The 15,329-nt window shown below is 55.0% G+C and overlaps 1 protein-coding gene across 2 annotated transcripts; it reads left to right on the top strand.

Moving 5' to 3' along the window:
* The first annotated feature begins 25 nt into the window (after positions 1–25).
* Creg1 (cellular repressor of E1A stimulated genes 1) lies at positions 26–9,041 on the top strand. 2 transcript variants are annotated; one of them, XM_005319845.5, is made up of 4 exons: positions 28–410; positions 4,489–4,608; positions 5,588–5,772; positions 7,896–9,041. In XM_005319845.5, the coding sequence occupies exons 1-4, from the start codon at positions 60–62 to the stop codon at positions 7,897–7,899; spliced, it is 660 nt and encodes a 219-aa protein (XP_005319902.2). In that variant the 5' UTR covers positions 28–59; the 3' UTR covers positions 7,900–9,041. The 2 variants fall into 2 exon arrangements, with proteins under 2 accessions (XP_077878376.1, XP_005319902.2); XM_078022250.1 differs by lacking the exon at positions 7,896–9,041 and having other exon boundaries at positions 26–410; positions 5,588–5,776.
* Positions 9,042–15,329: the final 6,288 nt, after the last annotated feature.

Below are 15,329 nucleotides of genomic sequence, written 5' to 3'. Positions count from 1 at the left end.
CCGACGCCAAGGCCACCCGGGCGGCGGGCCGAGGCCGCGGACCCGCAGCGGACGGCGCCATGACCGGACGTGCCCGCGGCTCCGCGCGCGCCCTGCTGGCCTCCGTGCTGGCCGCGCTGCTGGCGCTGCTGGTGTCGCCCGCGCGGGGCCGCGGCGGCCGGGACCACGGCGACTGGGACGCGGCCACGCGGCTGCCGCCGCTGCCGCCCCGCGAGGACGCGGCGCGCGTGGCCCGCTTCGTGACGCACGTCTGCGACTGGGGCGCGCTGGCCACCCTGTCCACGCTGGAGGCGGTGCGCGGCCGGCCCTTCGCAGACGTGCTCTCGCTCAGCGACGGGCCCCCGGGCGCGGGCAGCGGCGTGCCCTACTTGTACCTGAGCCCGCTGCAGCTCTCCGCCAGCAACCTGCAGGTGAGCGGGCGGGCGGCCGGGGGCGGGCCCGGCGGGATGGCGGCATCCTGGGCGAAGCCATGGGGGGATTCTTTGCCGGGACCCGGAGGACGGCGCACCCCTGAGTTTCAGGAGTCCGCTTGGCGTCTCCAATACTGAGCTCCGACTTAAAGGTCTTAAGGGTGCCGAGTTCTTTAGGTCGATGAGCATTTTGCAGATGACATCAGGGTCCTCCTCCTGAAGGCAGGCTTTCCCTGCCGCCGTAGGAAGCCAGCGCACCAGGTCGCGCACAGGCACAGTGATCGTGGCAAGCTTTGGCCTCCAGTGCGCACAGTGGCCTCACCCTTTTCCCACCTTCTAGAGCCGCGCAGAGCCTAGAGCTGTGGCGGACCTCTGCTGCCCCGTGGGTAGGCTCAGAGCCACCAAACCCAGGAAGGGAGCCTGATTTGGCCCTTTTGACAAAGATCTCAGATTTCAGGTTAACTGGAAAAGTATATTATCCACCTTTATGTTACACGAGTGGCCCAGAAGAATACAAGCTCCAGATTCCCAGCCCTGACCCACAGTTCTCACAACATTTGTAGGTGATGTGGCATCATCTTAGACCTATCCTGCCATTGGAGCTTTTTTTCTCTTAAAAAAAAAAAATCTTATTCTCTGTGGTTGAAGGGGTTCTAACATAAAGCATGCTTACAGAAACAGATAAGAAGAAACTGTTGAATCTCCAGCCTTGAAAGCCTGGCCCAGGGATGTTTTTACCTATCAAGAGGGGGTAGTCAGACTCTTAGGACAGGGTTTTTTTTTGTTGTTGTTGTTGTTTTTAAATACTTTTAGTTGTAGAGGGCACAATACCTTTCTTTTATTGATCTATATTTATGTGGTGCTGAGGATCCAACCCAGTGCCTCACACATGCTAGGCAAGGACTCCATCACTGAGCCACAACCCCAGCCCCTCTTAGGGCAGTTTTTTTTTTTTTATTGATTGTTCAAAACATTACAGAGCTCATGATATATCATCTTTCATCCAAAAGGTAGGGACTATGGTTAGCTAGGCTTCTTGGAGAAAGGCTGAGAGAGGGGAGGGGACTGAGCCTTTCCCCAGGCATTGGTTTCTTTTGTAATGTCATTTCATGACCACGGCTGGTCTTGCCATCACAAAGGGAGAGGTGAAGGGAACGTGTTTAATTAGGTGCATGCACCAAGCTGACCTTCCTGCCCATTCCTTTTCTTTTCCTGGTCTTCTCTAATAACTCTTCGAAGTAGGTATTATTATCCCCGTTTTGCAAATGCAGAACTTGCGCCTTAGATGGGTTGACAGTCTGTGGCCTGAAGGCAGATGGACCCAAGGCTTCAGACTGGCGCCCATGAGCTGAATATGGCCACAGACCAATTTTCTTCAGCACACCCAGAGTTCTGTTTTGTTTTAAATTAAGTTTTGATTAGTTACCAGTCTTTTTAAATCCGGGTTTTACTTGAAAGTTTAAATTGCTGACTTCTTTGGAAAGTTGGAAGCTCTAGTGAGCCCGGGCGGGGGCCTCCGTTTTCTGAGCAAAACCAGAAGTAGCTGCTGCTTCAGCTGAGCACACACACCCAGTTCACCACTGCTCACTCCCAGCCCACTCCACTCCTTCAAGACAGACTGTTTCACTCCACTTGTGAGGCTTAGTTTGGCTGCCAATCATAGTGACTTGGGGAGACTTAGAAATGCACTTTATTCTAAAATAATACGCCCCCACTCCCAGATCCCTGCTGATATTCTAATGGGAAGGGGGAGGTTGAGCACCACAGCTGGACATGGTTGTGTTTACATTTGTGAGCTGACCAGGGCATGTAGCATCATCCCCGTGACAGTGGGGAGGAAACAGACTCCAAGGACTAACCAGCTAAGGGCCATCAGGTGGGACTCCAGCCCAGGTATTTGTAGGAAAACAATGTTGAGAAACCTACCCAGGATTTCAGGTTTCCGTGAGAGCAGGGAAAAGATGTGGCTATGTCAGAATCTGTCCTATGGCTTCCATCAGTGAGCTCGTTTGTTTCTGCCCTGTCTTCCCTCCTGAGCACTAGGATGGGCTTCTCTTCATGGAGTGAGTGAAGTCGTTCGGGAGGAACAAGAAGACCTAGGTCTGGGGCCACGTCTCTTGTGTAAATTGCCTGTCCCTTGGAACTCAGAGACAGGTGGTGTGGTTCAGCTGTACTCACCACCAGGACGCTCCTGTGGTCTTTTTCTTTGTGGCCGTTTCGGATAGTAAATGATCATAGGAATGTGCTGCTGGTGTTAGGGGTAATGGTACCAAGTCGGGTTGCAGGACGCGAGTTGGAAATGAGATCTGGGGTTGATTCTCTGCACCAAGACCTCAAGACTACTGGCCTGTCTTCCTGACATTCTCCTCTTGTAATATGAACTTCTAGTTTCTGGGCACTCCTGGGTTTTTTTCTTTGATTCCCTAAAAATAAGTATCTCCCAAAGTCCATTTCTTACCCCTCTATTCTCAAGGTCCTTGGATTCTCGTGGCTTCACTTCCTCTTACAAAGATTCACTTCCAAATTTGTGTGTTTCTGACCTCCCCAGAGTTCCCCATTTCTAATACTTGCCGTTCATTTCTACTTCACTAGATGATACCACCAGAAATTCTGTATGTTCAGAGCCAGTTCTCTTCCTCTGGAAACCGGCTCCCCAGTCCTGCGTTTCTGTTAATGGAATCAGTATTTTCTCAGTGGATACATTGGGGATTTCACTGCCCCTCCCAAATCCCTTGGTGCCAAAGTCCCTCCAGTTTTCCTTTTGCTTCCTCTGTGCCAGTCCTTGCCCCGCCCCCCATCCCACCGCTATCTCCTTCTGCCTGAAGCCCTGAACAGCCAGCTCTGGGGTCCTCTGCCCCGTCCACCCTGCCCACCAGATTCACCTTATCACAGTGTGGCCTGTGCCCTGACCAGCGCCCATGGCCTGTTGCTGCCAGGAGTTCCCTGGGATCAGCTTGTGGACAAGCTGGCCAGGGTGGTTTGGGAAGCACTGCCCAGTGCTGGCCTACAGAATACAGCCGGCTCCTGAGCTCGGCCAGGCCCTGCCCTCCGGGCTGCTCTCTCCCAGGCTGGGCGTCCCCACCTGCCTCCACTTTCCCAGTCCTGTGGTCTGGAGCCTTCCTTGCCTCCACTTCAGTGTGTCCCCCCCTTCTGTCCTGAGGTTCAGTAAGCACAGGGCTCCCTACACTGAACCTGGACCATCTGAAGGCCGTGAGTTTTCCTCTGACCTGTCCGTGTCTCTGTTCTGCATCACGAAGGGTTGCTCAGGTCTCCCCCCAGCCCCTTCCTCTCTTCCCCTTGGGTCTCCTTGCCTCATCACTGGGAGACCACACATTTTAGCTCAGTGGCTTGAAGGAGCTCTGTCCCAGCTCAGAGTTTCTGACGAGACCCTGTGAAATGCGGGCATTCTCCGGAGCCACGGGCTGAGGAGCGAGGCGGTCTGGAATGCTGTGTGCCCTGTGAGTTTGAGTCACCTGCCCGTGGGAGGCTGGTGTTGGGAGTGTAAGGAGCAGGGACTTTGCTTGCCCCTTGAGTCTGGGAACCCTGCTGTTGCCGGAGCAGGAGGGGCAGCTTCCCAGCCTGAAGTCACGTGCTGGTTCTGTTCTGCCCCACGAGATACCCAGCAGCGTGACTCAGCAGCGTGACTCAGCGACTTCCTTGCTTACATTAGGCAATTAGCTGGTTGAGCAACTGGGGTGTTTTTATGCTCAGTTCACTTTAGAGTGTAACCCTTCAGACATTTCAGCCAGTGCTGTTGTCTGCCCTGAATTTGGGTGGGGCTGCAGTTATAATTTCTCTGATGAATATGGACGAATTCCAAGTCCAAGAAAAAAGCATATCAAAATAGTTCTTATGGAGTCACTCATTTTAAATATGGACCCCCTTTTCAGAGGTCAGGATTGGTTGCTGTCCAAGTGTGTGTTTCCCCGAGAGGAAGGTGGTGTTTTACAAGTTGTCCTTTCATGGAAGAATGACCCACTGATCCAGTCCTGGGGACCTTACGTGTGCCACTTGTGAAATTCACTGCTGCTTCAGGAACTGCATTTCTCACGAGAGGGTCTCCATTTTGTCTCTGCAGGAGAATCCACAGGCGACGCTGACCATGTCTCTGGCACAAACTGACTTCTGCAGGAAGAATGGCTTCGATCCCCAGAGCCCCCTCTGTGCTCACATTATACTGTCAGGAGCTGTGACCAAGGTGAGCCATCGCCCGCACCCCAGGTGGCTCAGAGTGACATCCACCAACAGTGAGAGAGGAGCCTTCCGAGGGCAAGGGGTCCATCTGTGGCTGAGATGCGCAGGGAGAGTGTGGGGCGTGAGCCCGTGGAAACGGAAGGCTTCATCCGACACGTTCCACAGGTCCACGAGACCGTGAGGAGGGTGAACCGTTTTCTGAAGGCAAACAGATGTGACCATAAAGGCCCCAGAGAAAGCAGCCCTTGCCAAGCAGCCCTGCCCGCGGCACTGGGCCCTCTCCCTGGCTTTGCGCTGCACCAGGCCTCCTTGTCGGGCCCTGCCGCCGGTTCCACATGGCTTGGGCAGAGAGCACGTTACGTAGGCCAACCAGAGCAGCGTCCCTGGCAAGAGGCCAGGAGTGCATTTGGACATTGGGAGGGTGCCAGGCGAAGGGTTCAACCAGGCCAGGTGTCCAGGACCAGGTGTCCAGTGCCAGTGGGCTGTTGGTCAACCTCAGTCGCGAGTATCAGGCGAGTTTGATCTGTGCTTGGAAGCTGTCCGTGGGCGCGGCTCTGTCCTGGGGGTCCTTGGGGGCAGGACGTTGGAATGCGCTGGGCTTCCAGCCTGCTGCTGAAGGATCTGAGCCTTCGCGTACGCGCATCTGCGTGTGTCACACACAGTGTTACAGGATGAGCGTGCTCAGGTGGCTCTGCTCTGGCTCCTGCAACGTCTTATTTCAGTACCTTGTGCCAGTCACTGTGGTGGCTGGAAGTTTGTCGAGCAGTGAGCGCTGGCTCGCGCCATGTCCCTGCCCGTCATCTCCAGGCGGGTTCCTGTGCGTTCTTCACGCTCCCCGTGTTTGCTCTCGAGTCCTTCCGTGTGTGGTCAGGATTTGTGGCTGAACAGACTCTTGGGGTTGGAAGGATGCTAGATCACACGCCCTCAGCAGTGAGGACACGGCGTCCCAGACACAAGAACCTTCTCTCACTTCTGTCCTTCAGGTGAACGACACAGAAGTGGACTTCGCCAAGCACTCGTTGTTCGTCCGACACCCGGAGATGCAAACCTGGCCTTCCAGCCACAACTGGTTCTTTGCTAAGTTGAATATAACTAACATCTGGGTCCTCGACTACTTCGGTGGACCCAAAATAGTGACACCTGAAGAGTATTACAACGTCACACTTCAGTAAGGGTTTGCACCCCTTTCTCCTCCCAGGGCCGCAGCCCTTACGGAGGTCTCGGCCTCCTCGTGTGCAGACCCCTGAGCAGGTCGGAAAGCCTGTGACCCCTTCTCAGAACCATGCCTTTAAATGCACAAACGTTAGGATTACAAAGCCAGCCACACAACTGTTCTGAAACATTTATAGATGTTTGTAAATGCAGGCTTTTTTTTTTTCTGTACCAGGGATTGAACTCGGGGGCACTCAACCGCTGAGCCACATCCCCAGCCCTTTTTTATATTTTATTTAGAGACACAGTCTCACTAAGTTTCTTAGGGCCTTGCTAACTTGCTGAGGCTGGCTTTGAACTTGCAATCCTCCAGCCTCAGCCTCCCGAGCTGCTGGGATTACAGGTGTGCCCCTGTGCCCAGTTGTAATGAAGCTTTTTAATCATTCAATAATACAGGATCTAGTAATGAGTCTGAAACTTTACTATCCAGACAGTAAGGACTGAAGACAACATTTTATGACAACTTAGTAATGTCACGTGGTTTGAAAGTACCTGTGACTCCTGTGTTTCTGTGAGGACAGTCACAGATGCACCGTCACCGCTGTGGTCATGGCCTAGATCAATCCTGGAGGAAATGATAAGTTCCATTTAGAGATTAATGAAAATGAGAAGCAGTTTTCCTTCCAGGTTTACAGACCCCTGAGCTGCGTCTGCCGGCCTGGCCCTCAGGTGGGGACCTCATTTAAGGCTGTGCTTGTTGGGCCCTGGACAGAGCCCTGTCATAACCCCTGGTGGCATTTTCCCGTGAGACTCTGCTCTGGACTGAGCCAGCACCCCGTCCCTCTCCGTCAGCCTGCAGTGCCGTGGGTGCCCGAGGGAGGCTGGGTTCCCCACCAGGAGGGGGCTGCTTGGCTGTGTGCAGAAGGGCCAGAGGCCAGGGTCCTCTCCTGGGCTGCAGGGCCCTCTCCCGGGCTTGGTAGGAATAGAGAGGTGGCACTTACAGTGTCGTGACAGGGAGCAGTTTACAAGGCGGACAACAGTGAGCACGCAGGCGCTCTTGGGGGTCAAGGAACACTCTGGGAAGGCAGGCATCTTTGGGTAACGTGTCCAAGGGCAGTGCTTGGTTTCATAACAACATTAAATTGTTTTCCTGGAAGTCTCCACACTGAATAAGGGAGGTCCACAGACACTTCTGAGGTTCCCACTCTTTAATGCCAACCAGTGTGCGCTTCCCTGCAGCTCAGAGATAAGACGGAACGGCTTCTCCTTGTCCTGAGAGGAGGACCAAAGACAAGAGCAGGGCGCCTCCCCGAGACTGAGCGCCAGCACTCTGGGAGTGGGTGCTGCCTGGCCGCTGCCCTGGGTGGCCAGTCGGGGACCTCTGACCAGTACACGTCCATTTCAGGGTCTGGGAGTGGCCACCCTGGAGGAGTGTACACTATTGTCGGGTGGCCAGGGCCTGCAGCCTCCTGGGGAACCACCTCCAGACCAGCAGCCACCTTGCTTGGCTCGCCCAAATCTACTCTGGAAGATACTGTCTGTCTGAATGCCGCAAAGCCCCGGGCATCCGGCATGCTTGGCTGGGATGGAGTCTCCAGAGACCTCCACACAAGTGTCCCCCATCGGGCCCGACTGGAGGTGGTCTGCCTCATGGAGCCCTGGGGCCACCGTCCTCCAGCAAATCCGCACACTGAGTGTTTGCTGGCACCAGTTCTTATGAGGACAAGCCCGCCTCCTGTCACGAAAGTCCACGCAGCTCAGTGTTTGTCACCTCTGACGCAAAGACAGACAGAAGGTCACAGGTGAACGGTCTGGTCTCCTTTTCCTGGAGATGGATTTCCTGATGGCGGTGGACATGGTGCAGCAGGAAGGTGGCGCAGGGTCACCTCCCACTGGGCTCGGTGTCTCCAGGCACTGGCTGATCGTCCTGGCGTGACCCTGACCTTCCTGTTCTTAAACCTTCAGGAGTTGCTCCTAGATGAGCTGCCGCTGTGTATCGCTGTGTCCACGCCACTGAGTGCTGAGATTGACTCAGAATCTTACACTTTAGGTCACAGGTTTCTCTAATAGAATGAACTAACTTCTAAGATTTGCCGACCCAGGTTATGAGATGGTTCTTCCTCTCTCTCCCTTTTCCAGGTGAAGCGGAACACGCCAGCTGCCCGGCACGTGTGAGGTTTCTGGCCTGCCTCCTGCAGACCCGTGGGCCTGCCGTTCCTCTGGAAGTCCCCTGGAATATCCGTCCGTTTTCTACCTGCTGGTTGGCTTCTTTGCTTGCTTGTGTGGGAACTAAACTCGATTTCTTGGAAGTTGTAGTTGCCTGAATTTTTTTTTCATATTTTGAAGCAATTTTAAAGGAGAAATTCTTTCATATAATTAAAGAAAATTAGTTTCATGGATTCCAAGTGCTTTGCAGTGGTGCTCCTCGAAGAAGACCAAGTGCAGGTCCGACGGCCATTGGCATTTGCAGGTACTGGCATGAGTCCTTTATTCCTGGTGGCCGCTGTGCTGGGCACGGGCCCTCGCCCCAGCTACCTCCTGGCTGCTGGTGCCTGGTGCAGAGGGGCTGCCCCTGTTAAAGTGGCCACATGATCCTGCCAAAGCGTGAGCCCGGTCGCAGCTCCCTGCTCGTGCCAAGCCACCCGACGGTCCCGGGTGTTGTTGATCCAACAGTGAGCAGGACTGTTTCTTATGAGGAACGTTGTAAACTTCTTACATTTTAAAATGACACTTACCTAGAACAGAGGTAGTTCATAGAAACTTCCTGAATTCTTCCCAAATATACACTTGATATCAGCCTCCTCCATTAAAAGCACCCATGCTCAGTGTTGCCCTAGAATACGATTGTAAAGAAGGAAGGGAGTTTGTGTATCTCCGCCATTCTTGTTTGAGTAGAGTAGACTTGGGCCTGAACCAGTTCGGGCCAGGGTTAGTCCCCTGCTCAGCCACTCGCCACAGCCCTGGACGTCCCCCTCGGCAGCCACCTAAGCCTACCTGGGTCATCTACACGTCTGGATAGCTCCTGAAGCTGCCTTCCCAGGTCAGGCCACCTGAGGGAAGAGACGGCATTGAAAGTCACCTTTCAGGAGAGAAGCCACCACTTAGTTTGAGATTCTCTTAAAGAGGTGTCAGGATTCAGCAGGCTGCTGTATCCCAAAGTGGCAAACAGAAAAGAATGTGATTCATCGTGTTTGAAAACTAGAAAATGGACTGAAATCCAGCAAACAGCTTCTGTTCAAAAAACTGATTTGTATCAAGCTCAATAAAATAGTCTTTTTCAAAGCATCGGTAACTAGAGCGCGGTTTTAATAAAGCGTCTTGGACTGCGTTCTTCAGCGTGGTGTTTACCACGCAGTTCCCTAGTCTGCTGTTGGGGCCCTTTTGCACTTTTATCTGAGCTCACTCTGAGTCGGCCCGAGCAGTGCCCAAACCCCACTTCCCACTGGCGAGGGCTCACTGTCCTGGGCTGGGCACGGCCAGCCTCGGGCTTCGCCACAGGTGCTTCGGTACTCGTGAGGCTGGAGTCCAGGTCGAGGGCTCCGTCAGGTTGCCCTTTGCCTGCTCTGTGAGCTTTGTCTTCAGCAGTTGGCACCCTGTGAACACGGACCCGTGCTCAGGTCGGTTCCAGCATACAGAGTAAAGCCGGCCAGGTGCCACAGCAGGTGCCCTGGGCGGCCCTCTAAGTCACGGTGCAGGCGTGCTGCTGTTACATCTGTTGGCCACGAGAGGGCACCAGAGACCACTTTTTACCCTGATGCGGGTTTCTTGTGCGGGCAGCCAATCCGGCCTCTGAGAAGGACGCCCTGGGCTGGGTTAGAGGTGGACGGCCTTGATGGTGACCCTGGAGTAAGGGCAGAGGGCAAGGGCCATGCTGCCGCTGGCAGATCCCCTGTGCTGTCAGCCTCATCAGGCTTCCCAGCCTGCACCCTCCTGCGGCCCTGAGGGACACAGCCCTGGCCCGGGAGCAAGGCGGATCCTGATCAAGAGCAGGTTCAAGTAGAAGGGGCCAGGCGTGGGGGGCACCTGTATTCCCAGCAAGGCAGGAGGCTGAGCCAGGAGGCTCACAGGTTCAAGGCCAGCCGGGCAACTTAGCCAAACCCTGTCCCCAAAACAAAAGGGCTGGGGTGTAGCTCAGTGGTGAAGCATCTGTGCAGCATGCGAGAGGCCCTGGGTTCCAGCCCCCACAGCTGGCAGTGGGGGGGGGGGCGCTGAGCCACCCGAAGCTTCAGAGCCCAAATGGCTGGTTTGGCAGGTTTTGCCTTGGCCATCCATCTGCTCTGCTGGCCAAGGCACTTGTCCTTACCCAACCATGGCCAATAGTCAACGTGCTTCTGTCTTGTAGCAGGCTCGAAGTCCTTGCAGGTGTGCAGTGGGGTGGAGATGAAGCCATTATGGAATGAGGAAGATCAAGTGAAGTAATGCCCACGTGTTCTCCTGTTGAGTGTCATGCTGTACTCAGGGCAGTTCTCAGACTCATCACGGGGTCCTTGAAGAGGCCACTGTCCTCTCAGGGCCTGTGCTCAGCCTCAGTGCTGAGGACACAGTGCTCCTGAGTGAGGTCAGTGTCCCCGGGGGATTCCCAACTGCCTCCCCACCCAGGTGTGTGTCGGCTCTCAGGTGCACAGTGCAGCGTCAGTCCCTTTAGGAAGTCAAGGGGATCCGACTCGACACCCATCAATCTTATTTTTCCCTTCATGTTGTAAGAATTATATATTTGTATAGAAAATATGAAAATAAGATTTTGAATCCATAATCTCACCGGCTAGCACGGCTGCTGGTATTTTGTGTCTTCTTCCAGGCTTTGCCTTGCGGTGATGTGTGAGCAAGGCTGGACCTTGCACATGTGGATCGCTGTCACACTTCTCTCTTGCAAGTGCATTGTGTTCCTAGGCACCATCTGAGAGGGCCACAGAATGGCTGCAGTCTTTCCTCAGATCCGATGCCCAGCTATAGACTAGCCCTCTGTGCTGGCGACAGAAGCAGAACCCCCATCAAGGCAATTTAAGCAGAAAAGAGGAATTCACCCATCTTAAAGTATGCCTCAGGACTCAGTCTTCACCTCTGCTGTGCCCTCTGCTCTGCAGCCAGCTATCACAGGGCAAGGAGGGTTCATGCTTCCCAGCTGAGCCCAATGAGGGACAGGGTACCCTCATTGGCTGAGGTCCTGTGTCTGGGAGCTATTTCCTGGTTGACTGAGCCTGGGTCCTGTGTCTGGGTTGGTGTCCTGGTTGACTGAGCCTGGGTCTGTGTCTGGGAGCTGTGTCCTGGTTGACTGAGCCTGGGTCCTGTGTCTGGGAGCTGTGTCCTGGTTGACTGAGCCTGGGTCCTGTGTCTGGGGGTGGTGTCCTGGTTGACTGAGCCTGGGTCTGTGTCTGGGAGCTGTGTCCCAGTTGACTGAGCCTGAGTCCTGTGTCTGGGAGCTGTATCCTGGATGACTGAGCCTGGGTCCTGTGTCTGGGAGTGGTGTCCTGGCTGACTGAGCCTGGGTCTGTGTCTGAGAGTGGTGTCCTGGTTGGCTGAGCCTGAGTCCTGTGTCTGGGAGTGGTGTCCTGGTTGACTGAGCCTGGGTCTGTGTCTGGGAATGGTGTCCTTCCTGGTCCAGCTTGGGTTGCAGGACTTTATCTGGGGTCGGGGGTTCCGCTCTGTGCCACCTGAACCTCAGGGGCAGGGAATTTAGCTTCTGGAAGGAAAAGAGAAGTTATGTCAACCAAAGGGACCCAGGGCAAGCAAGCACTAAGAGCTCTGGCCACTCTCCCAGTGTTTTAGGTCACCTCAGCGTTTCCTTGTCATAAAGGAGATGTCTGCCTGTGCTGTCTGCATTGCTTCTGTTTCCTTAGATTCCCTGCAGTGAAGTTCCCAAGCCAAAAGCTGTTGGTACAGGCTACAAATTGCTTCTAAGAATTTATACCAATTAACAGTCCGGCAAGGAATATATCACAGTGCTCACTCTGGGCTGAGTTTGATAGTAAAAAGAATATTGTGTCTTTATAATTGGCAGTTTTTAGGTTACTAGTAACGGTGAAAAGTTTTTAGTAGATTTTTTTTCTTTGTGAACTGTCAGTTTGTGTTCTTTACCCAGTTATCTTTTGGGGATCCGTTTATTTTATATATATATATATTTTTTTTTTTGCAGTATTGGGGATCAAATCCAAGGCCTAACTCATGCTAAGCACAGATTCTGTAATTGAGCTTATTCCCAGACCTTGAGGATCATTTTAAAAGTTGATGTTGGTAAACGCTAAATGTTAAGTATGTGAATTACTCAACTTGGTGCCAATTCCTGGTTTGTTTGTTTTTAAAACAAAGGTGGGCACAGGGGTACACACCTGTAATCCCAGCTACTCAGGAGGCTGAGGCAGGAGGATAGCAAGTTTGAGGCCAGCCTCAGTAACTTCACAGAGCCTTAAGCAACTCAAAATAAATGAAAATCTCTGGTATGTGCCTCAGTTGCACCCCTTGGTTTAATCTCCAGTACAAAAACAAACAAACAAATAAAAAACCTCATAGATTTTCACATTTCTATAGCAAATTTAAATAGCTTAATAATTTCTCTAAACTTTATTCTGTTCCTGTTTGACAAGTATCAATTCTGATTTTCTTCCATTTTTATGGCTTGCTTTTTCACTCTCCTCAATCCATTTGGAAAGCACTTGTGCATGCTATTATCCCTTCCTTCACGGACTTTAGAACTGAGATCTCTTAGTCCAGCTGTGAACCCAAATCTGAACTTGGATTTCTCGACAGTAGGGAGGACATTGAGTTGGCGCTGCTCCTTGGCCCATGTGGCCGTCAGCGGGACAGGGGACCCGGGGACGGCAGTGGCAGGGAACCTGGCAGGGAACCGAGGCCCTGCAGTCTTGCTCCTAGCTGAAGCCTCAGGTCCCCCGGGGAAGCCTCGACCAGCCCTCAACATCCTCTCCGCCCGCTGCTCAGAGTGTGTCAATGCTGTGACCCAAGTGGGCTGGCCGTGCCCCGGGCCTCCCCGTGGAGCCTCTGCCTGGGCCCAGGCCCCTCCGGCCAGCGTCTCCCACCCTCAGGAGCATGTTGTCCTTGACAGCAGGGGCTCGGGGGCTCTGCCGCTCCTGCCCTGTCACACCAGTGTCAATACTCCGTCCCGTGTCACGGCCCCTGTGAACGGGAAACCCATGTTTTGCTTGCCAACTTTCTACTTAAAAGTTTAGTGAATATAGTGAAAAGTGGAAGTTGACCTAACTTGCTCTGTGACTTAGAATAAAGTCATTTATTTTGGTGAAAGCACATTTAAGCCCAAGCTTGGCAAACCTCATTGAGACTTCAGAAGTCAGGCTCCAATAAGGAGCGAATCCCTGTTCCAGGCTTGGGTGGAGGTGCCTGCTGCACTGTGGATGGTCCATACAGGAGCCGCAGGTTGGGGCTGGGTGCAGCTCAGAGGTGCAGAACTTGTGTGTGAGGCCCTGGGTTCAATCCTCAGCTCCCCACTTTCCGCCCAGAGCGGGAGAGGGGAAGCAGCAGAGGATGTTGAGAAAGTCAAATGTCGTGGCTTTGTGTTTTAGACCTGAGGGACGACATCTGTATATTCTGGAAACTTGGTAGTGGGATGCTGTTCAAAGTGCTTGGTGGGTGAGGGAGGAACAGCTCAGCGACTCATCTCTCCTGAGAAAAGGCTTTGACGCTGCGCACAGTCAGCCAGCGCCTCTTAGGTTGGTCCTAGACCTTAGGCTTTAGGTGTGCTAGTGTCCCCGCTGTCCCCCACGATGGCAGGAGGCTGAGGCAGCCGGAGCCCGGGGTGAGCAGCGTCCTGGGCCTCCTGTCTGAGATCTCACTCGAGGCGTTTCCTACCTCGTACTTTTGCTTCCGGGGGCTCGGGAGCCTGAGGGGTGAAGCAGAGGGGAGCCCTGGGCTGTGGGAGGAAGGCCCCTGGTGGCGGGCCGTGGTGCAGCAGAGGTTAGGGACCCTGAGGCTGCAGGAGCCCGGGTTCCAACCCCGTCCGCAGCAGCGGAGCAGGAATTGGCAAAGACTCGAAGCTGTGGACGCCACCTGCTTTCCTTCCCTCCGCTTCCAAACCAGCTGGTAACTTTCTCCAAAGCCACAGTGCGATCGCCAAAGCACTGAGGTGTATGCACTGCGGTCAGCCGCGGCCTGTCACCTACCCCTCGCGACCAGCCCAGGACATAGGCAGACACACGCTGTGTTCTGGTTGCCCAGAGGAGGGGCGCCCAGTGTCGGCCAGGGGAGTCCACAGTTCACAGTGGAGAGCTGGCCGCTGAGTAGGAAGGTCCCGCCTGCCGGAGGGGCACCAGGGACCCCCACCCTGCGGTGTGTGCTGTGGGGACAGAAAGTGGGCAGGTGTGGGGTCCCGGCTCAGGCCTGCCAGGCTGGGCCTGGGGGGAGCCCAGGGCCACCGTGTGAACCACAGCCACCAGGGTCCTGTGGAAGGCCACAGCCAGCCCCACCCCAGGTCAGACCCCTGCTCCTCTGGAAGTGGGCCTTCGTCCCAATCTCCTGAGACCCCCCTTCAGGCTGGTGGGCATCCCCAGGAGGTGTTGAGGGCTAGTGCTGGGGCCCGTGGGACGCTGATGGGCAGTCCCCAGAGGTGGCCCCGCAGCTTGTCCTAGGGGGTGAGGTGGCCTCTCCACAGCTCCATGGGGACCAGGTCAGGTCAGTGAGGACGTCCCAGCCACCTCCCCTCGGTCATCCTTTTGGGAATGACTAACATGAGGCCTGCATGGAGCTGCACCCTGCGTGGAAGCCCAGCTGTCTGCTCCTGCCCTGAGCTGGCCAGAGTCCGGGACACAGCCCTGGACACACAGTGGCCCTCCCCTCTGCAGGGGGAACAGCTGGTGGGGTGGAGGGGACAGGGAGGGAGAGGCAGGCAGAGTACAGCTTCGATACCTGCAGTGGACACAGCACTGGCCTGCGAGGTCAGCGTCCTATCTGTCCACCCAGCGTCTCAGTGGAGACCAGGAGGCCCAAAGTGGAAAGTGACTTGTCAAGGTTGCCCACAGGAGAAGGAGAAGCTGGGCCCTGGCCCAGGCTGGTGCATTCCCGAACGGCTGCCGGTCACTCTCTAGCAGGGGGGAGGGGGAGGAGTCAGAGCGGGGGACAAAAAGGCCTGGCGAGGCGAGGACCTTGCTAAGACGCCCCTGTGAGGGTGTCCAATGTGGCCCTCAGCTGCCCTGGGGGCCTCATTTTGGAGGGTGAGCTGGTGTGTGCTCGGGTGCCCTGGGGCTGATCTGTTTGTTACCAGAGTGAGGCGGACACTCAGGTCCAGCCTGGGCTCAAGCCGAAGGCACAGGTGAGGCACACAGCGGCCTGCTCCGGGGACACGGCCCCCTCCAGCAGAAGGGCTGTCTGCACAGAGACGGCGGCCACTCCTCCCGGGGCCCAGCACTCCGGGGAGGTCTTTGCCCCACTCCTGCTGAGGAACTCTGGACAAGCCCCTGCTGTTGTCCTCTCCCCGCATCTGGGTCCTGGCCCGGGACCTACTCACTCTGTTCCTTCCTGCACCAGTGCAGGGCGGTGGCCGGCAGAGCCCGTGGAACAGGCCTTCAGGTGCTGGGCGAGAGGTGGGCAGGAATTCTCACTGCCTGCTCT

Source organism: Ictidomys tridecemlineatus, chromosome 10 (genome assembly GCF_052094955.1).
Source record: "Ictidomys tridecemlineatus isolate mIctTri1 chromosome 10, mIctTri1.hap1, whole genome shotgun sequence".
Taxonomy (NCBI): domain Eukaryota; kingdom Metazoa; phylum Chordata; class Mammalia; order Rodentia; family Sciuridae; genus Ictidomys; species Ictidomys tridecemlineatus.
The sequence above is the reverse complement of the archived record's forward strand: the minus strand, read 5'-3'. Positions and strand labels throughout refer to the sequence as shown.